This window comes from Melospiza melodia, chromosome 5 (genome assembly GCF_035770615.1).
Source record: "Melospiza melodia melodia isolate bMelMel2 chromosome 5, bMelMel2.pri, whole genome shotgun sequence".
Taxonomy (NCBI): Eukaryota; Metazoa; Chordata; class Aves; order Passeriformes; family Passerellidae; genus Melospiza; species Melospiza melodia.
In genome coordinates, this window is record NC_086198.1 from 28,809,268 (window position 1) to 28,829,379 (window position 20,112).

Genomic DNA, 20,112 nt, shown 5'->3' on the forward strand with positions numbered 1-20,112 from the left:
TATTTACTACATAGGCCTCAAATACAACTTGGAAAGGAAGGTGACCAATACCTTACTGGTCCTTTTTAACAGGAGGGTAAAGGCAAAAAACTTTAAAACTGAAATTTGGAACATGCTGGGCACTTGGGTGACCCTCAGTGATTTCAAACTGGACCTTCAGCATGCCTGGAAAATGCATCACAAGAGATTTGCCAAGGTAAATGCTAATGAACATGAAAGCCTGGCTAAACAGTTCTCACTCCTAATCCCATCAATTAAACAGCAAAACTCCTATCTCTTCTCAGTTTCCCCTCTGCCCTTCACCATACACCTCTGCTACCAAAAGAAACAAGTAATTTTAAGTCAAGAAGCTACAATGTTTTGCTCCTAGCAATTCCTTGACTTAATAAAACCAAGACAAAGCGTCTCCTATCCCATAAAAGAGCAGCCAATGCTGCTGCTCAATTACCTGACAGCTTCATTAGAAAATCTGATGCCATCTTGACAGAGATGTCTTGGCTGAATAGTGCTGATGCTGTATTGGCCACGAAGTCAGAGGAGTCTTTCAGCTTTGTGTTGTTTGGGGCTCTGTCAACAGTGCTAAGAGCAAAAGGTGCAGCTGGGGCGCCAGTGTCGTCCTTGGGCTCTTCTTTCACCAGCAAAGGTGGAACGCCCCCAGCAGGCTGCCCAGCCACATCGGGGCTTTTGGACACAGATGCTGATCCCGGGAGCTCAGGCCCCGCTCCTTCCCTCTGTGCTGCCGGGCAGGAGTCACTGTTCAGCTGTGGGGACCCCTTCACCTCAGTGTCTGGCATTTCCTCCTTCACTTTAGACTCTGTCCTGAGGAAATGCTGGTGGCAGCGCATGTGGAGCTTCAGGCTGAAGTGGCGGGAGGAGGTAAAAGGGCACAGCTGGCATTGGAAGGTCTCACCCCTGTCTTGGTGCTGATGAACCTGGGTCAAGAGGGGAAAGACAACAGCTTCCATTAAGCCAGGCAGATTAATAGAACTGCAGAAATCTCGACTCTGTTTCTCACAATGTTTGAAAAAACAAAAAGAAGAAGAAAATATTAACTAGTGAGTGAACTCTTCATTCTGAGCACTGGGAAAGTGGTCAGACCCCAAGAACAGTAGGATTCTTTCACACAAGAACTTAAGCATTGGACTCAAGTGAAAACAACAAAAAAAATCAGGAACATCTGTTTCTGCAGCTTGGAAATGATGATGTCTGCTTTGGATCAAACAGTTCTTACAATCAGATCCTGATGACCTGTCAGTGCATAAAGACTTCCAAGCTATAACTAATAACTTTCTTGATTAAAAAACAAACATCACTCTGTACAACCTAACTAATAAAAATTGTTCAGAACAACTCAGCTAAAAAAAACCCCAACCAACACAGCAATGTCCATCATTGATTTATGTACCATTAGAGTAAAAACACAGCACCTGGCAATACCAAGGAGCTATTGAAACAGTTTGCTGCAAATTAATTCTACCAGAAAATAAACAGCTCTTTTATGATACAATAGAAACATGAGAGATGATGTCTGCCATTTATTGAAGTTTATCAGTCAATTAAGGATCACAGTTAATCTGACTGGCCTCATATTTGGACTGCAGGCTCTTTGTCATGGAGCCTGCATGCTCCAGTGTGTGTGCAATGCCTGCCATCCCCAGGCTCCATCCCGATTACCTTTAGAGGGAACTCCATCCATCCATGCACAATGGCTCACATATTATAGGAACAGATACACTCATTAAACTATATAAGCTACAGACATATAATTATACAATTTCTTGCTTCATACAGTACTCATTAAACAGAAGGAGCAACTGAGCCCAGCATAATAGCAGCAAGGCTGTTGAAAAATCTTTTTGCTATGGCTTCACAAATAAATTTTAAATCCTGGCAGCAGCACTCCTGCAGGCTACTCCCTGCAAAAAGGCTGGCAAATACATATATTTGTTCCTTACTAATGGATGAACATGTGATCAGGACACACTGGCACCAGCTGAGCTCCACACATTCGCTTTCACTTGTGACTCAAGTTGGTTGGAAACATTTCAGTGAGACAGATTTTTGTTGGAAAATGGCAATTTGTTGAATGCAAAATATTTCACCTGAAACATGGAGAGGTTTGATGAACTCTTGGCAAACAAGGTGTGATTCCCTTTCTACTGAGTAGGCACTCTTCCTTTCCCTGCTCCCTGGGTTTGGCTCAGAGGAAACCAGCTGTGCCAGGGATCTAAGGTTTGCTGCTACAGCCTGGGAGTCCAAAAGCCCTGAGGGCTGCAGATCTACACAAGGGAGCTTGGAAAACCTAGCTTTAGCTAAGGCTTTCAGCACTTTCCAGTCTCCTGCAGAGCTGAGATCCAGATCCTGAGGGTCCTGGTGCAGACACCTGGTGCTCCAGGGTAACAGCAGCATTTCCCAAACAAGGCTCTGTCAGAATTCAGGCTGGAGCTTCATTTAGTGCTAGACTTGGCCTGATTAATTTCCAATATTGTAAGAGGAATTCAGTCACAAGCTCAGATTCAGGATTTACAGTTTTACACAAGCCCTCAACTCAGGTCTGCTGAAATGTGAAGCTGGGGAATGTATTTTTTTTTTTTAAACAAGTACTTTTTGCATTCAGTGAAGACACATTTCACCAGTAACTTTTCATTCAGTGGTTCTTTGGTGGCTCTGGAGGTGCTAGACAGATAGCAAGAGAGAATTTCTCTTGGCCAGAATGACATTCTCAGCACTGTCTAAGCACGACATTTACAGACAAAGCAATTCTGCAATCCTATAATTGCACCTGATAAAGACAAAAAGAAAAGAAAAAAGAAAGAAGCTGGTTCTAACCTAACACATATTTAAAGCAACCTTGCAGAAGAATAGCAGCACAATAAATGCTAAATATTAGCAGGTTACAATGAAAATGCCAACCAGATTGCCTGTGTACACTGGTGGAAGCAGGATGGTCTGTGAGCACAGCAGTGTGTGAGCACTCTCCACAGAGAACACCGAGATGTGCTCAGGGCAGCAAGCACCCTCACCATGGCAACTTTATCTCTTACACCCACAGATTCTGTGTGCCAGGACTTCTCTCCAGCGTCCCCTTCAATCAGCATTTCCCTGCCTATGTGTTTAACCACATCTTCCAGAGTTCCTTATCACAAGCATCGATCCCATGCCTTCAGAAGGCTGTCCCTGCAGCAGGCAGGTGACAGAGCCTGGGTGGGAGCCCACCTCCTCTCTCCAGGACTAGGGCATGCCACCTCTGCAATATCTTTTGAGAATGGATGAAAATAAGAGCCATTGATTAATTTGAATTTTTTTTTCTCCTGCCCGAAAACAGTGACTTCATCACCAATGGATTTCTCATAAAATAAAGAGCATTTCTAACTCACAGCCAAGGAATGACAGAGTTCAAACCCAAGTATTTTGAGTATTGAAAGGAAAAATTTTAGACCAAGAAAAAAAATAAGCCAAAGATATAACCACCCAATATCCAAAGTCCATTCCCACCAGAAGATTTTAACTTTTATTTTCAAAATTAAATAAAATTAATTTAAAAATTTAAACACTAAAGCTAAGCTAAAATCCCTCCAAAGGAAAAGCTATCCTTTATTTTCTCATTCAGCAGCAGCTAAAAGAGCCAAGAATTGCCATTCTTGGCCATTTGGGGGAAAGAGTCAAGGCAGCAACTACTTGCCGCAGTAAGAAAAACAAGAAACCCCGTAGAGCTACACAGAAAGCCACAGGGGAGATTCAGGCCATGCAATATTACAGTCCAAAAAGCTGCCTGCTCCCTCCATGAGGCAGAGAATGGCTCTTACACTGTGCTAATGCTACCCAAACCATCAGATGTCTTCTTTAGACTCCAACAGGCTCTCCCTGCAAGAACCACAGGCAGGAGGAGACAAGAGTGCAGCTGGCAGGTTTTCCCCAAAGTGCCAGCCTGAGCCCAGCTGCTGCCAGATTTGCATCTCTCTGAATTACACTGCAACAAACCACAGTGCACAACCTGCTCATACACAATGCTTCTTTCAAAATCCCATAAAACTGCTGTTTGACTTATGCCAGAACCACTTAAGGGCTTCTGGCTTCAGAGTTTATTTATTTCCTTTAACCAGGGATGTTCTCCCTGACTGGGCAAAGGACTTGTATCCTCTTGATTCTGACCCTGCAGCCTTGCCCAGTCTCAAATGATATTTTGTGGTTCTGCAGTTTGTTCAGTGTGTGCTTGCTATGACACTTGCAGTAATTTTCAACAGAATTACAGTGTCCTTACAAACTTTAGGCTTTGTTTGAGGACTTGGGCACAAGTTATCTCTTGGTCAAAATTTTAAATTTTTGTTTCTCTCAGTTTCTTTTGCTGCCTCCTCATTCTCAGATTACAAGAAAGAAAAAAAGAGGCCATTCAGTTCATCTTCTCCATCAAGCATTGTTCTGATCACACCTCTCTCACCCTCCTGGCAGTCCCATTCTTTTCAGCTCCTTTCTTCAAAGGCAGTCCTTTCTTGCCATCCCACTAATAATTTTCACTACCAGCTTTTAAAATCCCTTCTATTTCTCATGTCTTTTCTAATGCAGTGACCAGAAGTGGCAGCACACCATATGCTAATAGTAACATTGTTACATTTTCAGTGTTATTTCTGTTTTATTCTCCAGACACTCAAATATCTAATGTGCTTTTTAACCACTGCTGTACATGCCAAGAAAAGATTTTCATTGAACTGTCTATAACAATATCCAGATATTTTTCCTGAGCAGTTACAGTTCATTATATCCAACAGGCAGGTGCATTATTAGACTCTGGTTTCCAAGGTACAGTATCTTCTATTTGTCAACAATAACTTCATTTGCCCCCTTGTTTATCAGGCAGCCAGCCTCCTTTTGTTCCCTTTCAAGCTTTGCCTTTTTAAATCTCAATTCATGCACATAAGATTGCACCATCTATAATCTCTTACCGACAGTCATCACTCTGTGTAGGTCATATTTGCTAAAATATGCACAATTTCACTTTTAGTAATGGAACACCCCTTTGTTAGCCTTTTGTCATGCTTAAAATTGCTAATTCCTTCCTACCCTTTGTTTTACTGTCTCTTGGTGAATTTCTAATTTGCCATAGTACATCACATTGCTTAATTTATTTGGCAGCTTCTCTGTGAGAAGCTTTGCCAAAGGCTTTTTTTATAGACCAAATAAATTTCAACTGATTTTAAAGTCCATGATTTTCCTGACATGCTCAAAACATCTTAGTAGAGGAACACATTATTTTCTTTTACAGAAACCACATGTCCCCGTCGTATCACAGCATTTGTATCAATGTGCTGCTTTTTCTGTTACTTTTCTTGTTTCGTTTTGGTGGGGGTTTTTTTTTGGGTTTGTTTTTTTTTTTTGGTGTGTGGACATTGTAACTTTCCTGGTATCATAAGCCACTTCTTAAGTCATCTTTTCATACTTACAAGAAATATCCCTGCTGATTTACCAGCCATAGAGATGTACCACAGTTACCAATATATCTGATCCCACCCAACAGGGTAAAACAGGAGTAGGGGTGAGGAAAAGGGTGATACAGGCACATCCTGCAATTTTGTGGTACTGCTGAGGTTGATCTTTTCCCTTCCCCTTCCCTAAAGCTGGGTAATGCTTTGCACAGACTCCACTTTCTGGTTATGAGACACAGGGATTCACGTTTCTTTTGTGGGATTATTTTTAAAATTGAGTGCACTTTCCATTTTAACATCTAGCATGTGCCCTCTGCATTTTCATTTCATGCTCTTTTCCAACAATTCCCTCATTTTTAAAATATTGCATTTTCAAAAGTTTAGTGCTGTGTTGCTAGTTTTGATCTGATCCTTCCCCTCAAGACATATGTTATTTATATAGTATTTTCTTTTATAAAGTATTTCCTTGCTTTGCTTGAAAACAAGGGGGAAAAAGGCCTCTCTGCAGTGCTGGACTGAATTAGGTTTTAAAAAAAATTATTTTTTGAAAAGATTTAAGGTCCTGTCTTATCCTTGTCTCATATGCAAAAAGAGAGATTAAAAGGGAGATACTTGAAGTCATTTGTGGTGCCTGAGACTCTGGGCACAGATTTTGTGTGTTGAAAAGCTGTGCAAGTTTGCATTAGCTCCCCTCAGCTGCTGGGGAGGTCACTGAATCACAGGTGCCTCCCATGGCTCTTCAAGTTTAAGTTAAAAATAAAAAAACCCTCTCCCATAAGGCACATTCAACATCCCTCTCCCAAGAGGTGAAGATGCTTTGAAAAGAACCAGTCCTATACTTCACCAAAATGGATTAGGAAAGCTTATACAGTTATCTGACACTAGCTGAGGAAGAAAGAAGAAAAAGCAAATCAGCAAGGGGAACTGAACACCTGGTCCCATTCCTCAGGACCTTTCCTGATTCCTGCTGGGATATCATTAATAGACTCCCTAACTGCAAGGCTGACTACAACCCTCTTTGTATCAGACAAGAACATCAATCTGGATCTCACTGAGATGGTTGCTCTTCACAAGCAGGAAAATCCTGTGGTTGAGCATCACATGACCTGCCTACCACTGCACTGAACCTTCCTGCTAAGCCTCACCTTCCCTTCCCTCATTTTCTATCAAACCCTCATGTTTCACCACATGTTCACAATGCCAAACTTCTTTTCCACTGCTATGACAGATAGCTCACCCATTCCTGCCTTATGCCTATATAGCAGCACAAGGAACATTTATAGATATTGTTTTTGGCCATATGCTCCTCTTCCTCACTCCCCTTCCAAGTGCTCAGCTAATATCCTGTTGCTTTCTTGGAACATATCTGCATGATCTCACAGCCTATCTGTCCACCAATTGCTGAGGAAGATATGTGCATGATCCAAAGGCACCAATTGGCCAAAGTCTGACTGATGCTTGTGGTATTGCTCTGAGGAAAATGTAATCCCCACCAGGAAAAGCAGAAAAGCCTGACTACATCTTGCTGAATTGCACCACAAGTTTCCATTGCTTTCTGCAGGAGAAGTACATAAGGTACTGTCTCAAGAAGAAAACCTATTCCAACTAAACATATATTTTGAAAAACAGAGAAAAGGACTCCAGAATAATATTTGCTGCCTGTTTGGACAAGACACCTCTCTCAGTTACCCATTCATTTTGTCCAGCTTAATCTTCAGTTCAGTGCTCTCAGCATCCCTGGAAACCATGCTGTGACACCAGAATCAGCTCCCCCCAGATTACTGGGAACAAGAGCCCAGACTTGTGGTTATGCATGCACTACAATTTGCCTCCAAAAAAAACCTAATAAAATTCTGCACTGCATTTATTTTTGGATTTTTATAAGGTGTCTATCACTGTGGAGTCTAAACACAATATAACAATTATAGTTAACACTCTGTGCCTTAAAAGGCAGGCTACTCAGCCTCCCTTGTTTGTTGTGTGTCTGTGTGGAAACTTTCCTTCTGTTTCCCTTCTTGCTCCTTTCACTTCCTCGCCTCCAGTTGTGAGCTGGCCCTGGCAAAGTGCCCTTAGTGGGAGAAAGCTTCATCCATGTGGTGGGTAGCACATGCAGATCTGAATATGGGTCAGGGCTGCAACCATTCCAGCTCCCTATTAAGATTTCCTCCATAGCAGGGGGCAGGACACCAAAAATGTTGGCAATGTTGAGTTCTGGGTCAGTCACTTAGACATGTTACAATTATCATAATAAAATTACATATAAATATATATATATGTAATATATATATGTAAAAAATATATATAATAGTGTGTATATATATATCTAACTATAACTATATATGTAGTTATGGGTCATTAGCCTAAAGACACAGTGAGGAAGGCCCATATGGATACACACAGACCACTCATGGAAATGAAATCTCCAAATAACTAGTTTCAGTGGAGAATGCCTACAAGAACCTAGGAAAAAAAAAGGTGGTTCAAGCTCATGGCTATGCTGCTCAGGAGGACACAAAAGCAAAATAATCAGATTTTGAGGACTGCAGCTGAACAAAACACATTTTGCCTCTTATCAATAGAGAAAAAAAAACATGAAAACCAAAGAACAGCATAAACAAAGATTTTAAGGTGATGTACCTGCCCCTGGAAAAAAGCTTGGTTTGTTACAGCATCCTGGAATAAAAGTTGCCTTGTAATGAATGACAAATACCAGCCCAGTACCTTAGCTCTGAGTGGCCTTTTTGGTTTTGAAAAATCTGCCTTCACATGTAGGCACAGCTGACACATGGGGAGAAATGGCTGGAGAAGCAGAAGCAGCTCTTCCTTCATGGGCTGCCTGCCAGAAAGGAGATGATGCCAGGTAGCTCCCAAAGGACACTAAGGCAATGAGAAAACCAACACATCCAGCTGGCATAACCAGAACACTGCATCCTAAGTAGCTCCCAGCTGTACTGTACCATTTCTGGTGTGTCTCCAGTCCATTTTGAATGCTGTTGCCTTATATATGTTGCAGTTTTTATAATATCATGTACATATAGATCTAAAGGCAGCACTGTTTATAATGAGAAAAGAAATCTCATTTTTTAAAACTTTTAATCTTGTTATCAATTTATACTTCCACCAAAAGGAACATAAGTTATGCCTGACACTTTCAGACACAAGACTAACATGCCCCCTCCTCATTCACCTGCTTCAGTTTTGATGTGATAGAAATTAGTTTTAATGGCTTAGTCAGTTAAGAAAAGTGTATGAAACTGTTTGAAAATACGGTAAAATATTATCTCTCAGATTGTTGTGATTCTTTGCATCTGTCTGAAGACCAAAAAACAAATGCAAACCACCTGGTTTTGTAAGACAATTGCTTTCACCTCAAATAAGGACAGCTCTGCCAGCAAGATGCCCGAGTCCATCATGGCATTTATGAGTGGACTCTGGTGATGGAGGAGACTTCAGATCAGGCCTCCACAGTGAGGCTGAAGGTGGTTGTAATCTTACATTGAGTCAAACAGGCCTGACTCTGACCTCAGGGGTTTCTAACTGAGCATTACCCAGTCATAGTCACAATATCACCAAATAATTAACACTACATGCTACATGATTGTACAAGGAAATATGTTTTAAGCAGATGCAGTCTCAGTCAATGAAAGCTTAATGCTGGGAGGGGAGCAGAAACAGGCACAAGGGCCTCAGGAAGGCATCACTTTGAGAATACACAGAGACAGTGAAAAAGTCCCTGATTTTGTCCAACATGCTACCTGTGACCTCCTGCAGAAATCACCATGCCAAAAAGGAAGGGATAGATCCTCAACCTCCAAGCAATGTTTTTTGCCAGTAAGGCAGAAAAATGTAGAGAACAATTATTTCTGCAGGGAACAATAGGGATGTCCTTTACAAAGCAGGAGACAACAACAGGTCTTTGCCAGGGAGTAGTGAGCTTCTATGTGATGCACACTTCTGTGCAGGTTGTCAACAGCTGACAACAAACAAACAAAAAACCCCACACTTTCTTTCCATGCTGTGTTCCCATCCTATCTATTCATCCTCTGCTTAGGTTGGCCATCTGTGCCCTCTAGTCAACATGGAACAGCAAGTCCTAAAAGAGAGAGCCATAAGCACTGAGCTGACTTGATAAGGATTAGTTTAGCATGATACACTGAGGATGCCTGGGAATAGTGCACTGATCTACAGCAGAAGTTCTAAGGAATGAGCCTTCAGACTATAGGGGGATGATTTAAGACCTAGCAACAACTTAAACCATAGTAAGATCTAATGTTGTGACAAGAGGAATCAGAATAATTTACACAGAAGGGAACAGCTTCTTGAGTGTAAGCAAGGCCATACTCTTGTCCAGTAAGCTCAGATTCTGCAATAGCACATAGGAAACCTGAACAGGCATTTCTGTCCCCCCTCACATCAGTCTGATCCCCTGTTACACACATTCATCTAAAACAGACAAAATGGTAACTATAATAAAACATTTCACTATTATGATAAAACTCAGCTGCATTAACAAGGGAAATGTTTTCACTTCAGCTTATCAATCAAAGGGCTAAGAGGACAGGTTCCATTTCAACTTCCTCAAGAATATTCTACAGCTTGCAACACTCAGCATTTTGTGTTGCACCTATGTAGTACTTCAGCTAAGCAGACAATCAGTTTCTTCTTTTTTTTATATTTTTCTGTATCAACACAGATGTTGCCTCCTTCAGAAGGTCATTTTCAGCTTAAGCCCAAAACTCAGGCTGAGTTAAAAACACATTTTAAACTTGAAAAGAAAATATTACAGTATGATCTGTCATTCATTTTGGCTTGGATGATTCACTTCTGAAATACCCACAATTAAAAGCTACAGCAAGAAAAAAGTTAAAACTGCAGGCCTGACTGTAGAAAGTGATGGAGAGATCCCTGCTAGAGCTGGCCAAGTTGGTTTGCCCACTTAGAGTGAGCCACTGGCATGCAGGGCTATTAGCATGCACTGGCATCCTGGGAGTAGCACTGATAGGATTGTGTGGTGTCACATCCCAACCAGCATCCCTGCTCCTGGTGCTTCCAGCTCTGGAACTGAATCAGCCACACACAGCTTGTGCTGTACCCAACTGACATAACCCAAGGCAGTTTCCACATTGCATAAAATGGAAAGGCAAGCAATGGAATGAAAGTTATTTCTTTCTTTTTATGGCCTCTTTAGTTAAGTACAGGCATCATTTGTAGCACAACAAGGGAAATTTTGTTCTTGCAAATGCAAATGAAACAGCTTTGTTATACTCTCAGTTTTTGATTGATGATTTGGGTATTTTGATTGTCAGTAAAGGTTTCCCTTACCTTCATGTGTGATTTGAGATTGTCCTTGCGTGCACAGCGGAAAGGACAGAGAGGGCACTGGTGGCTCTTCAAACCTGTGTGAATCACCATGTGCCGTTTCCAGTAACTCTTCCTCTTGATAACCAAACCACAGATGGGACACTGGAAAGGTTTTCCTCCTTCTTCTTCTGAGGCTTAGCAGGAAGAAAAAGAGAGGATCCTTTACAGCCACTTGCCAAATACTTTCCCCTTGTAAACATATTCAAGATATCATTTCTCAATGATTTCTCAAGTTTCATCTGTTAAGAGACACTGGTTAAACAGCAGCAGGTACCAGAAGTTTCCATTTCCCCCTGCATATACCTCTTCCCCTGGTTCTAGTTATTATCCCTCTGAGAAAGGTCACCATAATTTATAAAGGCTAATGCTCCAAACTTCCTTTCACTAATCAGTAGAGGATGCTCCTCTCTCTCACCTGGGTCCTAATGTTCCTTATAATTGAACTGCACCAAGATGAATGCCTCTCATAATCATCACTTTTCAGCTTCATTTCCTATCAAAGGCTGGTTGTAGCAGAGTATGGGAAATATGCATAACTGTTAAAAAAATGATCCATTTCCACATGTGATGGTTAGCCAGCAGGAAAGCAGGATATAAAGCATAGAAGAACCCACAATTTAACTGAAAAGCATGCTGGTATTGCATGGCTGATATATTTAACACCAGAACTGAAAGACTTTGGAAGTCCTGCTGCTGAAATTGTTTAGTTATGGCTCAAGCAGATACTGCTGCAGCACCAGCCATCAAAGGTCTTCAGGTCATAGGTTTCCTTCTGCTCCTCTAATTGCCAGGGCTTTAAATCTACTGCCTTCCTAAATGTCTGCACTTTGCTTTACTGCCCAATTCACCTAAAAAAAGGATTTGATGGCTTTGATCAGGAAAATATGGTTAGACTTCCAAGTGCAGAACCATCACAAGGTTGAAGGAGAAAGAAATTCCTTGCTGCTGACCTTGCACAACTAATCCTCCATCCATCCATCCATCCATCCATCCATCCATCCATCCATCCATCCATCCATCCATCCATCCATCCATCCATCCATCCATCCATCCATCCATCCATCCATCCATCCATCCATCCATCCATCCTCTCACAACAATTTCCTCTCATTATTATAAAGGAAGGCCTACTATTACAGTGGAACTGGATGTCCTTTTCCTTACTGTAAAAGACAAAACTGTTTTCAAATATCCAGAGCTCAGCAATGTGCATCTTGCTCTTCAAAAATTCTCTCAGACTATTTAATCTCAATACTATCACTGATAAGAATCTCGCAAACATCAAATTCCCTTGATGAGGAACTAAGTGATAAAAACCTCCAGAAAGATCTGTCTCATCCCAAAGTACAATTCTTGCAATTAAGTAGGAAACAAACCCACTATAATTCAACTGATTAGGCAGTCATTATGTAAGTACAGAAAGGGACACAATGTCAAAGCATATACTATTGCAAGTTCAGAAATTCTCCTTGTAAAATATTCTATCACGCTTAAAATATCAAATTGTTCCCCTCTCTGCCTCTCTAAAGAGTAGGCCAAAACCAATGTCATAACTGCTTATGTTTGTTTTAAAATATTTTTACTTTTTTCTTGACAACAGGCAGGAGAGAGACAAACCACAGAAAAAAAAAATACATGGGTGGCTTTTTTACCTATCATGTCTTTTCCTTCTATCACATCTTTTCTTCAGCCTCTGGTTACCCCCCAGAAGAGAAAAGTGTAACAAGATATTACCTGGTTTTGACTCCCTCAAAAATAAATCAGCAATTAAGATGAATCAAGGGTGATCTAGCACATTAAAAAATATGCAAACAAGTGGGATGAATGCATGTGACCTCACCAATAACAGAGACAATTAGTGTTACTCAGGAATTGTGCCAGTGTGCTCCAGAGCTGAACCATGTTAGCCCTATACTGTATGAAGCTCAGACTAAAAAGAAAATCAGGGGTTTCAGCTTTCCTTCATTTATATTGATGTCTATCTTATATCACAATAGTACACCAGTGAGGAGAGAATCAGCCAGTGCTTCCCAAAGAAGTTTTGGGAACCAAATTCCAAGCATCACAGGCATTAAGTTACACCAAATAAGTATTCAGTCAGTAAAAGAAAGGTCTGTCACCCACACTCTTTCAAAACAATCAAAACTTAACAGATATTTTAGGCTTCCTTTTCAACTTCATCCCAAATGTGTAAGCAGTTTATAAAACTGGCAATAGTAACAGATTGATAGAAAAGTTCATCTCCTCTGTACCAATTTACTGTAATAAACATGCAAGTCATGATTAGGTTGACCAAACCTGACATGCCATTTCAGAGGCAACCACACTCTGATAAGCCATGGCTCCAGCTTCTTGCCTGAAATAATTCTGAGCAAATAGCTCAACGTGGTGGACAAAAGAGCAGCAGGCATGCTCTTGTTATTAACTTACTCCTCTTTAAATAGCCTCCATCCTTGCTGCTCCTTACTTACATCTAATTAATCTCACTGAGTATTGATCTCATAACCAAAGCTACACGTTGCTGGTGGGGAAGTGAATCAGATTTGTAACAGCAAAGCAAACTCATCAGTGTAAAAGTTCAATGTGTGAGTGTGGGGGAAAAGACCTCTCAAGCTATCCCTGCTGGGAAAAGATACTTCTGTCTGGGAACAAGACAAAAAAAGTCTCAAGGAACAACCAGACAGACACGACAAGATAAAGCATTATATAATTATATACCTTTTTTAAAAAAAATATTTTAGTGCCATAAGGTTTTCTGAGCAAAAGGAATCAGGAATATGTAACATTTATTTTCATGGCAAATGTACACATTCAGCTGTTAGCTTATATTACTCCAAGAAGGCTTAATCTAAACTAATGAAAACCTTAGGCCAGGCCCATGCCAAGAATAGTTTGCCACTTTAATTACCTTGGCAAAACACAGCATTTAAGCATTTATAGAACACATGTATAACACAGAGCAAAAACTGGTACTGGTTGTTACTCATTGCATCCCTCTTCCTCCTCTTCCAAGGGAGGGATGAGCACTGCTGTCCATCCAATAGCTTCCAAGCTAAGAGTGTTGACCAAGAGCTGCACAGGACAGACTGGGCCTCAAGATACCCCTAAGCAAAGAGGTTAGGGCAGAAAACCAGCAGGGAAATTACACAACATGCATGCCAGGCTTCATGTCTGTACACTGGCTTGCTACACCTGTGCAGCCAGGCTAGTACCCCTGATAAAACTCAGCCTGATAAAGCTGGAATATGCTAAAACCCTTTGTGCATCTCATGAAGATACCTGCCACGCTTCCTTTTCCCCTGCAGCAGAACACTGACAACACCTGAAGCCATATGTTCCACCAGAAATTTGAACCTGTGATGTGAACTTTTTATAGAAAGAGATGAAAGAAATTATTTTTCCTTATTTTGAAGATGGATCATTTAAATTCCCCTGCATGGCTTGCCAGCTCTTTAAAGCTTTTGTTACCCAGACAGTTTCTTCTTCCCTATAACCCTGATTCCTTGACTGTCAACAGCTGGAACTGATGGAGGAAAGTCAGATGTGTAAAATGCTTCTTGTTGAGCAAATTAGAGAAATGCAGTTTAGTTGGATTTTTTTTTTTTTGTTAACAACAAAGGATTGTAAAAAAATTTTAATGAAAAGTGGCAACACAATAATACACTCTGGTAAATTAGGGCAGAATAGTAAGCGATTACACAAAAGTCCATTTGTGACAAAGACAGCAGGAGGGAGAATTCTCCCTTGTCCAATATTTCAAAAGCACTAGTTTTGTACATGCTCACTGATACTGTGAGCTCCCTCACAGGGATTCTTTGATCTTCTCCATTAAATATTTTTGTGGACACATTCTAAACTTGGTAAGAGAGCAAAATACTATTGTATGGAATAAAAGGGGAAAAAAATGTACCTAACTGTACACTCACACCTTTAAAATAGGGAAACATTTGTGACAGCTTGGTCTCAAAGTGGTACTTCAAAAAGCTTTTCTATTGTTCACCTAAAGTATCTATTTCTTATTTTCATAAGACATGAAATCAAACCAAATCCAGACCCACTGAAGAGATGTTATATAAGCCTATAGCAAAACAAATACATTCTACTTAGTGGTTCAAATTGTATCCATACCTGTACTGCTGGGTTTGGATGCTCTTCCCTTCGGGACTGGTAGTAACAGTAATTCCAAAGACTGCGGTGGAGTTGCTTTCTCTTGTTTCATCTCTGAAAGCTGCAGAGGATCCTCAGGAACCAGTGATTTCTTCTTCTCAGCCAGGAGGGTGCCTGCAGCCCTTGCAGCAACCTCCTTGAGAAGGGCAGCTGAAGAGGTCATGGAAGCCAGGGAAAGGAAAGAGCTGGCTGGAGGCGGGTGCTCCTGCCCAGGAGTCATGCTTCTCTCGCTCACTTTCTTAGATAAAGCTGCTAACGTGGAGCTGGCTGACTGAGAGCTAAAGGGTGAGGAAAAGGACTCGAATCGCATCGTGTCCTCAGTCCTGGAAAAAGATTTGTCCTGCAGAACGGCATTGGCTGCAGCTTTCAGCTTCAGGATGGCTGAATCAGGGGACAAACCACAGGTGGTGCTCGAGTTTGGCAACCACTTACCTTGATTCCATATAAAGTGACTGCCTGCATTGTATTGGTCACTTTGTTCCTGTTTCTCAGCAAGCTTTCTGGCAAGCACACTTAGCTGCTGGGCATGGTGAGCAGGTGGAGAGAAGGAGATGTTTGAGCCAAGACTGGCGGGGGACTCGACTCTGCCATTGACTGTAACAGCAGCATCCAGCTTGAGGGAGCCAGCCTCCAGGAGCCGCCGCAGGTTACTGCTCAGTGGCTTGTTTGGACCAGGAGGTTCCTCTTCACCCAGAGAGGACACATCTGGAGAAAGGTGCTCCTTGCTCTGCAGTGTGTCTCTCAGTGCCTCATTTTCAACGGACCCCAGCTCCGCTGCGTTGCTGCTCGGCGTTGCACTTCCCAAAGAGGTGTCGGGGGAGGTGGACTGCTCTTGGATCCTGTCCTCAAGAGACAACTTAAAGTTCTCCTGGACTTCTCCATATGATGCTTCCGAAGGAGTTTCTGAAGAATTCCCAAACCAGCGCTCTTCCTCACTGAGCTCACCTTCCACTTCTTCCTGTCTGGTACCATCTGTGTGGGACCATGAACAACAGCATTATTCCCAAATCTGTGTGAAGCAGCTTCTTAGCATGAAGTATGCCTGACCTCTGCATGACCCTCCTAAACAGTCCCCTAGCACACCCCCCTAAAATGCACAGGCTTGGAATCAGCCTGGATTCAGTGACCAGAAAAAAGACCTTTTCAAAATGAATAAATCTTTCTTAGAAGACTTAATGATGACAAACCTGTCATCTTTCAGTCTGCATAACTAAAGTGGCTAAAACTGCAACAATACATATAAACATAATATATATGCATATATTGCAAACAATTCTTTATTGGCATAGTCTGTACATCCTGCCAAATATTATGAACTCTCTGGTATAAGGCAGGGATTCAACAGATCAGAAATTACTAGATACTTCTGTATTTGTACAGCCAGCACAGGTGTGCCTTCAAAGGCAGATCAGGTGTGCAGCTATTCAAATCTCAGACCAATCCTGCAGTGACCCCTATCTAAAATAAAATAAAACAAATTTGTACTAATAATTCACAATCCATTCCTGAATAGCTGCAATGACTAATACATGAATGCAGACTAAAGCTCTCATCTCTCCAACTACTTGGGAAAGGAGCATCATACACACAGTGTTGTCATATACAGACTCTAATTGCTCTTATTCATTTGTCACTGTTTAATGAAGTTTTACAGATCATTCTAAACTGAAATTAGTTTAGCTGAAAAGAAAAAAAAGGAAAAGTCTTGGTTCCACTGCAGTTAAGTTACATTTTCTCCTTTCTGGTAACTGCAAAACACCTGAGTCTCTCCTGAGATCTGGCAGTGTTTAAAGTACTGTGACCCTGGATTGCTCCTCTTCCTGACAGGTATTCAAAGTCATACAGATGTGACCAAGACTTTTTTTTTTTGGCAGATCTTCCTCCCCAATCAGAACACAGTAAAGAACAACAGCAATGCTAGAATTAAATTCATATTATCTTCTCTTGCCAGATACATCTCACATTTCTTGCTTTTAGACAAAATGTCCCAAGCTACACAAGCATCTTTGTAATCACACTACAACAAGACAAAAGTATTTAATATAACCCTCTACTGACATTCTGGAAATAAGCCTGCATGATGTGCATTGTGTCTATGATCATGTATTATTCCCAGATTCCCAATTTAATTCCAGCAAATTACAAAACTTGGAGAGAAGTTAATGAATAAAACTTAGATTTCTATTATTGCTTTGATCCAAAGAATTTAAGGATGAAAATCTCAGACAAATGTATCATGAGTATAGAGATACAAAAGCACACTCTGAAAGCAAAGTCTTCAGAGTTTTTTATGTCTCTCACGAAAAGTTTCTTTTATTCAAAACCCTGTGGAAAAAAGTCACCAATATTTTAGAAATTGGCAATAAACTCAGTTACCTTAGGTTTGTAATTCAAGCAGAAGAGGGTTAGCATATTCCCTTTTCAAAACAAGCAAAAGCCAAACAAATATCCAAGCTCTTAGCTAGAATTATTTTGGTATTGACAAAGTTAACAACACAGGCTCAGCAATAACATGTGCATAAAGGCCAAGTACCATGCACATTCAAATAAAGGAGAGAGATGCTAATCAGCTGAACCACCACTTATGTAGGTTAAAGGAGAACTGAATGTATTCCCTCTTCACCCCATGAACATTAAAAAAGTAACTTGAGCATGTCTGTACAGCTGGGTGCACTCACATGAGAGATCCATTCACTCATCGCAGATGCAAACAAGTTTGGAAGCCAAAAAAGCATCTTACTGGCACTTTGTCTGAACTCACACACCAAATGCAGGGCACATCCTCTGGGACACAGCCTGGAGCTCACCCCACTACACTGCTCTGCAGCCAGAGCTAGCCTGCTCCCTACACTCATCTGTCTGGTGAAACAATCTCTGTCACCCCTACAAACCCCACTCTCCCTGGCTCTGTACTTCCCACCCATTCACAGGGAGAACTGCATTTCCCTTCACCCAGAAAGCCACTCAAACATTACAGTCTGAGGCATATTTAGGTGTAAATGGATCTTAGAAGAAGTGGACTTTTCTTTTAGGGAAATCTACAGCTTACTAACCCCCCAAACTTCTCTGTTCCTTACTGTGTACCTCAACTTCTTTCTTTTTCCAGACATGCACATTCCCCATTGGTCTTGCCTACACAAAAGGGCAGCCACCACCATGTTATTGACAGGGAGCAGCAGGAGAGCAGCATTCTTCATTTAAAGGCTTGCTCCCAAGCTCAGGATTTCCCTCCTTTTTAGGTAACACACTGAGAGCTCCCTCTCCTGTTGCTAATCTACCTGTGACCACTCAAGGCCTCTCAAAGCTCCATGCAGTTTCTATAATAAAAGGGCAAATTTTCCCTCCAGTCTCACTATCCCAAAAGCCAGCAGGATACTTTTTTTTCCACCAATGCAGTTTCTTTCTGTAGCCAGAAATCAGACCTCTAACTGCTGACACTGTTCTAATTTTCCTCTTCTCAGTAATTCCCAGTTGCTGCAGCATCAAGCCCACTGTATTTGAGGGCTGTAAGGTTAATGCTGAAAAAGCCAGCATCAGTGTCTTATCATGAGCTCAGTCAAGCCTCCTTTTAAACACCAGTGAATTGGTTTAGGAGCAGAACAGTGAAGCCTGGCAATTCCATTGCTAAGCAAAGTTGCCTTTCAAGGCCTTCAGGGCAGAATTTTAATTCACATTAACTTGTGAGCCTGTGAGTTTGAACAAGCTTGAGCACTCCAGGAGAAATCAACCCAACGACTTCTTTATGATTTCAAATTATATAAAAGCTTTCCTCAGAACCCAAGGGGTTCATGGGTCACCCAGATCAGGTTTGTCTGAAGCAGGACCCAACCTCCACGTCTGTCAAGAAATTTCAGCTGTATTTCACATCTGTGGCAGAAATCTGCATGACATGTTTTTCCTTTCTCTCACAACACAGTTATGGAGCTGTTCTCATCATGATTCAAGAGTCAAGACCTGTCATTACTGCTTCTTCCTGATTTCCAGAGCAATTCTGAAACTGCTTCCCAAACCCTTTGCCACTGGCAGAGGCCAGTTGGGAATTACAGACAGCCTGCATGTTTCAGGACTATCACATTGCACACCACCCAGGAGCCTCAAAAAAATATTTTCCACTCTTGTCAGCAATGACAAAAGGCACCAAAGTACTGCTGGGCGACTGCTGCCACTGCTGTAGCCCATGTATCCATCTCTGGCAAAGCCACAAATGTGTGCAGAAAGCACTGTTTGAAGAAGTGCCAGTTTCCCTCGCTCGCCAACTCATCTGCTTGCTTTCAAATACAGAGAAGTTCATTTTCCTCTTCAAGAGATCAGTTTGACAGACAAATCTTATTGATCCCAAAGTGTGTTATTTCACTTTGTGACCATCTGCCCTTTTATTTAGAGTGCTGATTAGAATCTGACCCTGGTACCAATAGAAATGTAAATATTAACTTGCTCAAACTACTTATATCTGAAAACTGAAAAAGACAAACATGTTTGTTGATTTATACACTGAGTCACTCAGCTCAAATGCTGGAAACTTTAACTGTACCCACTGCAATGTACACATGCCATTCCAGAAAGTGGCAAGTGTGAGATGATCCATAGCTTTGCTTTGTAGGACTTGGAGGGGAGAAATATCAATGTAGTGAGTTGGATCTCCAGGAAAGGGAAGAGTCTCAAAGTTGTGTTACTGAGCAACAGACATGGGCAGCGAAAACTTGATGGGAAGAACACCATTTGAAACACTAGAAATTATCTGAGAAGAGGCTACAGCTAAGGAACCCACCCCAGAGAATGATTTTTCATGCTAAGCAGGACAAAATTCTACTTTAATCATTCACTGAAATGAGTAAATTACAGAACTTCAATATAGAAATCCATATGCTGCAGTGATAGGAAACATATAGAAATTGTAATGATGGGATTACAGAATGAAAATTAAAGCAAATGCAAAAGTAGGTGGAAGTAAAATAATTTCAAATAAATGCATACAGGAAAATTGCTCATGAGATAAATTAATCAAAATTGCCCTTTTTTCAGCTCTTACATTTCAAGGAAAAACTGGGAAGATTTAAAGATATAGGAGAGATATAAAACTCATCTTTATTATCTTGATATCAATTACCCTGATTTGCATAAGGATTTCAGATATGATCATTCAAGTTTGCATCAATCTAATAAA

The 20,112-nt window shown here is 41.2% G+C and overlaps 1 protein-coding gene across 6 annotated transcripts in view; it reads right to left on the minus strand.

Moving 5' to 3' along the window:
- ZNF827 (zinc finger protein 827) overlaps positions 1-20,112 on the minus strand; it is a 100,208-nt gene that overhangs the window by 60,152 nt on the left and 19,944 nt on the right. For all 6 annotated transcript variants that reach the window (XR_010027775.1, XR_010027774.1, XM_063156736.1 and 3 more), the window contains 3 exons: positions 14,910-15,920; positions 10,743-10,915; positions 449-932 (listed from right to left, as the gene is read on the minus strand). Coding sequence is in view for 4 of the 6 variants with exons in the window: in XM_063156736.1 (XP_063012806.1) it covers positions 449-932; positions 10,743-10,915; positions 14,910-15,920 (1,668 nt within the window). In the remaining 2 variants the exon portion in view is untranslated. The remainder of the gene's footprint in view (positions 1-448; positions 933-10,742; positions 10,916-14,909; positions 15,921-20,112) is intronic.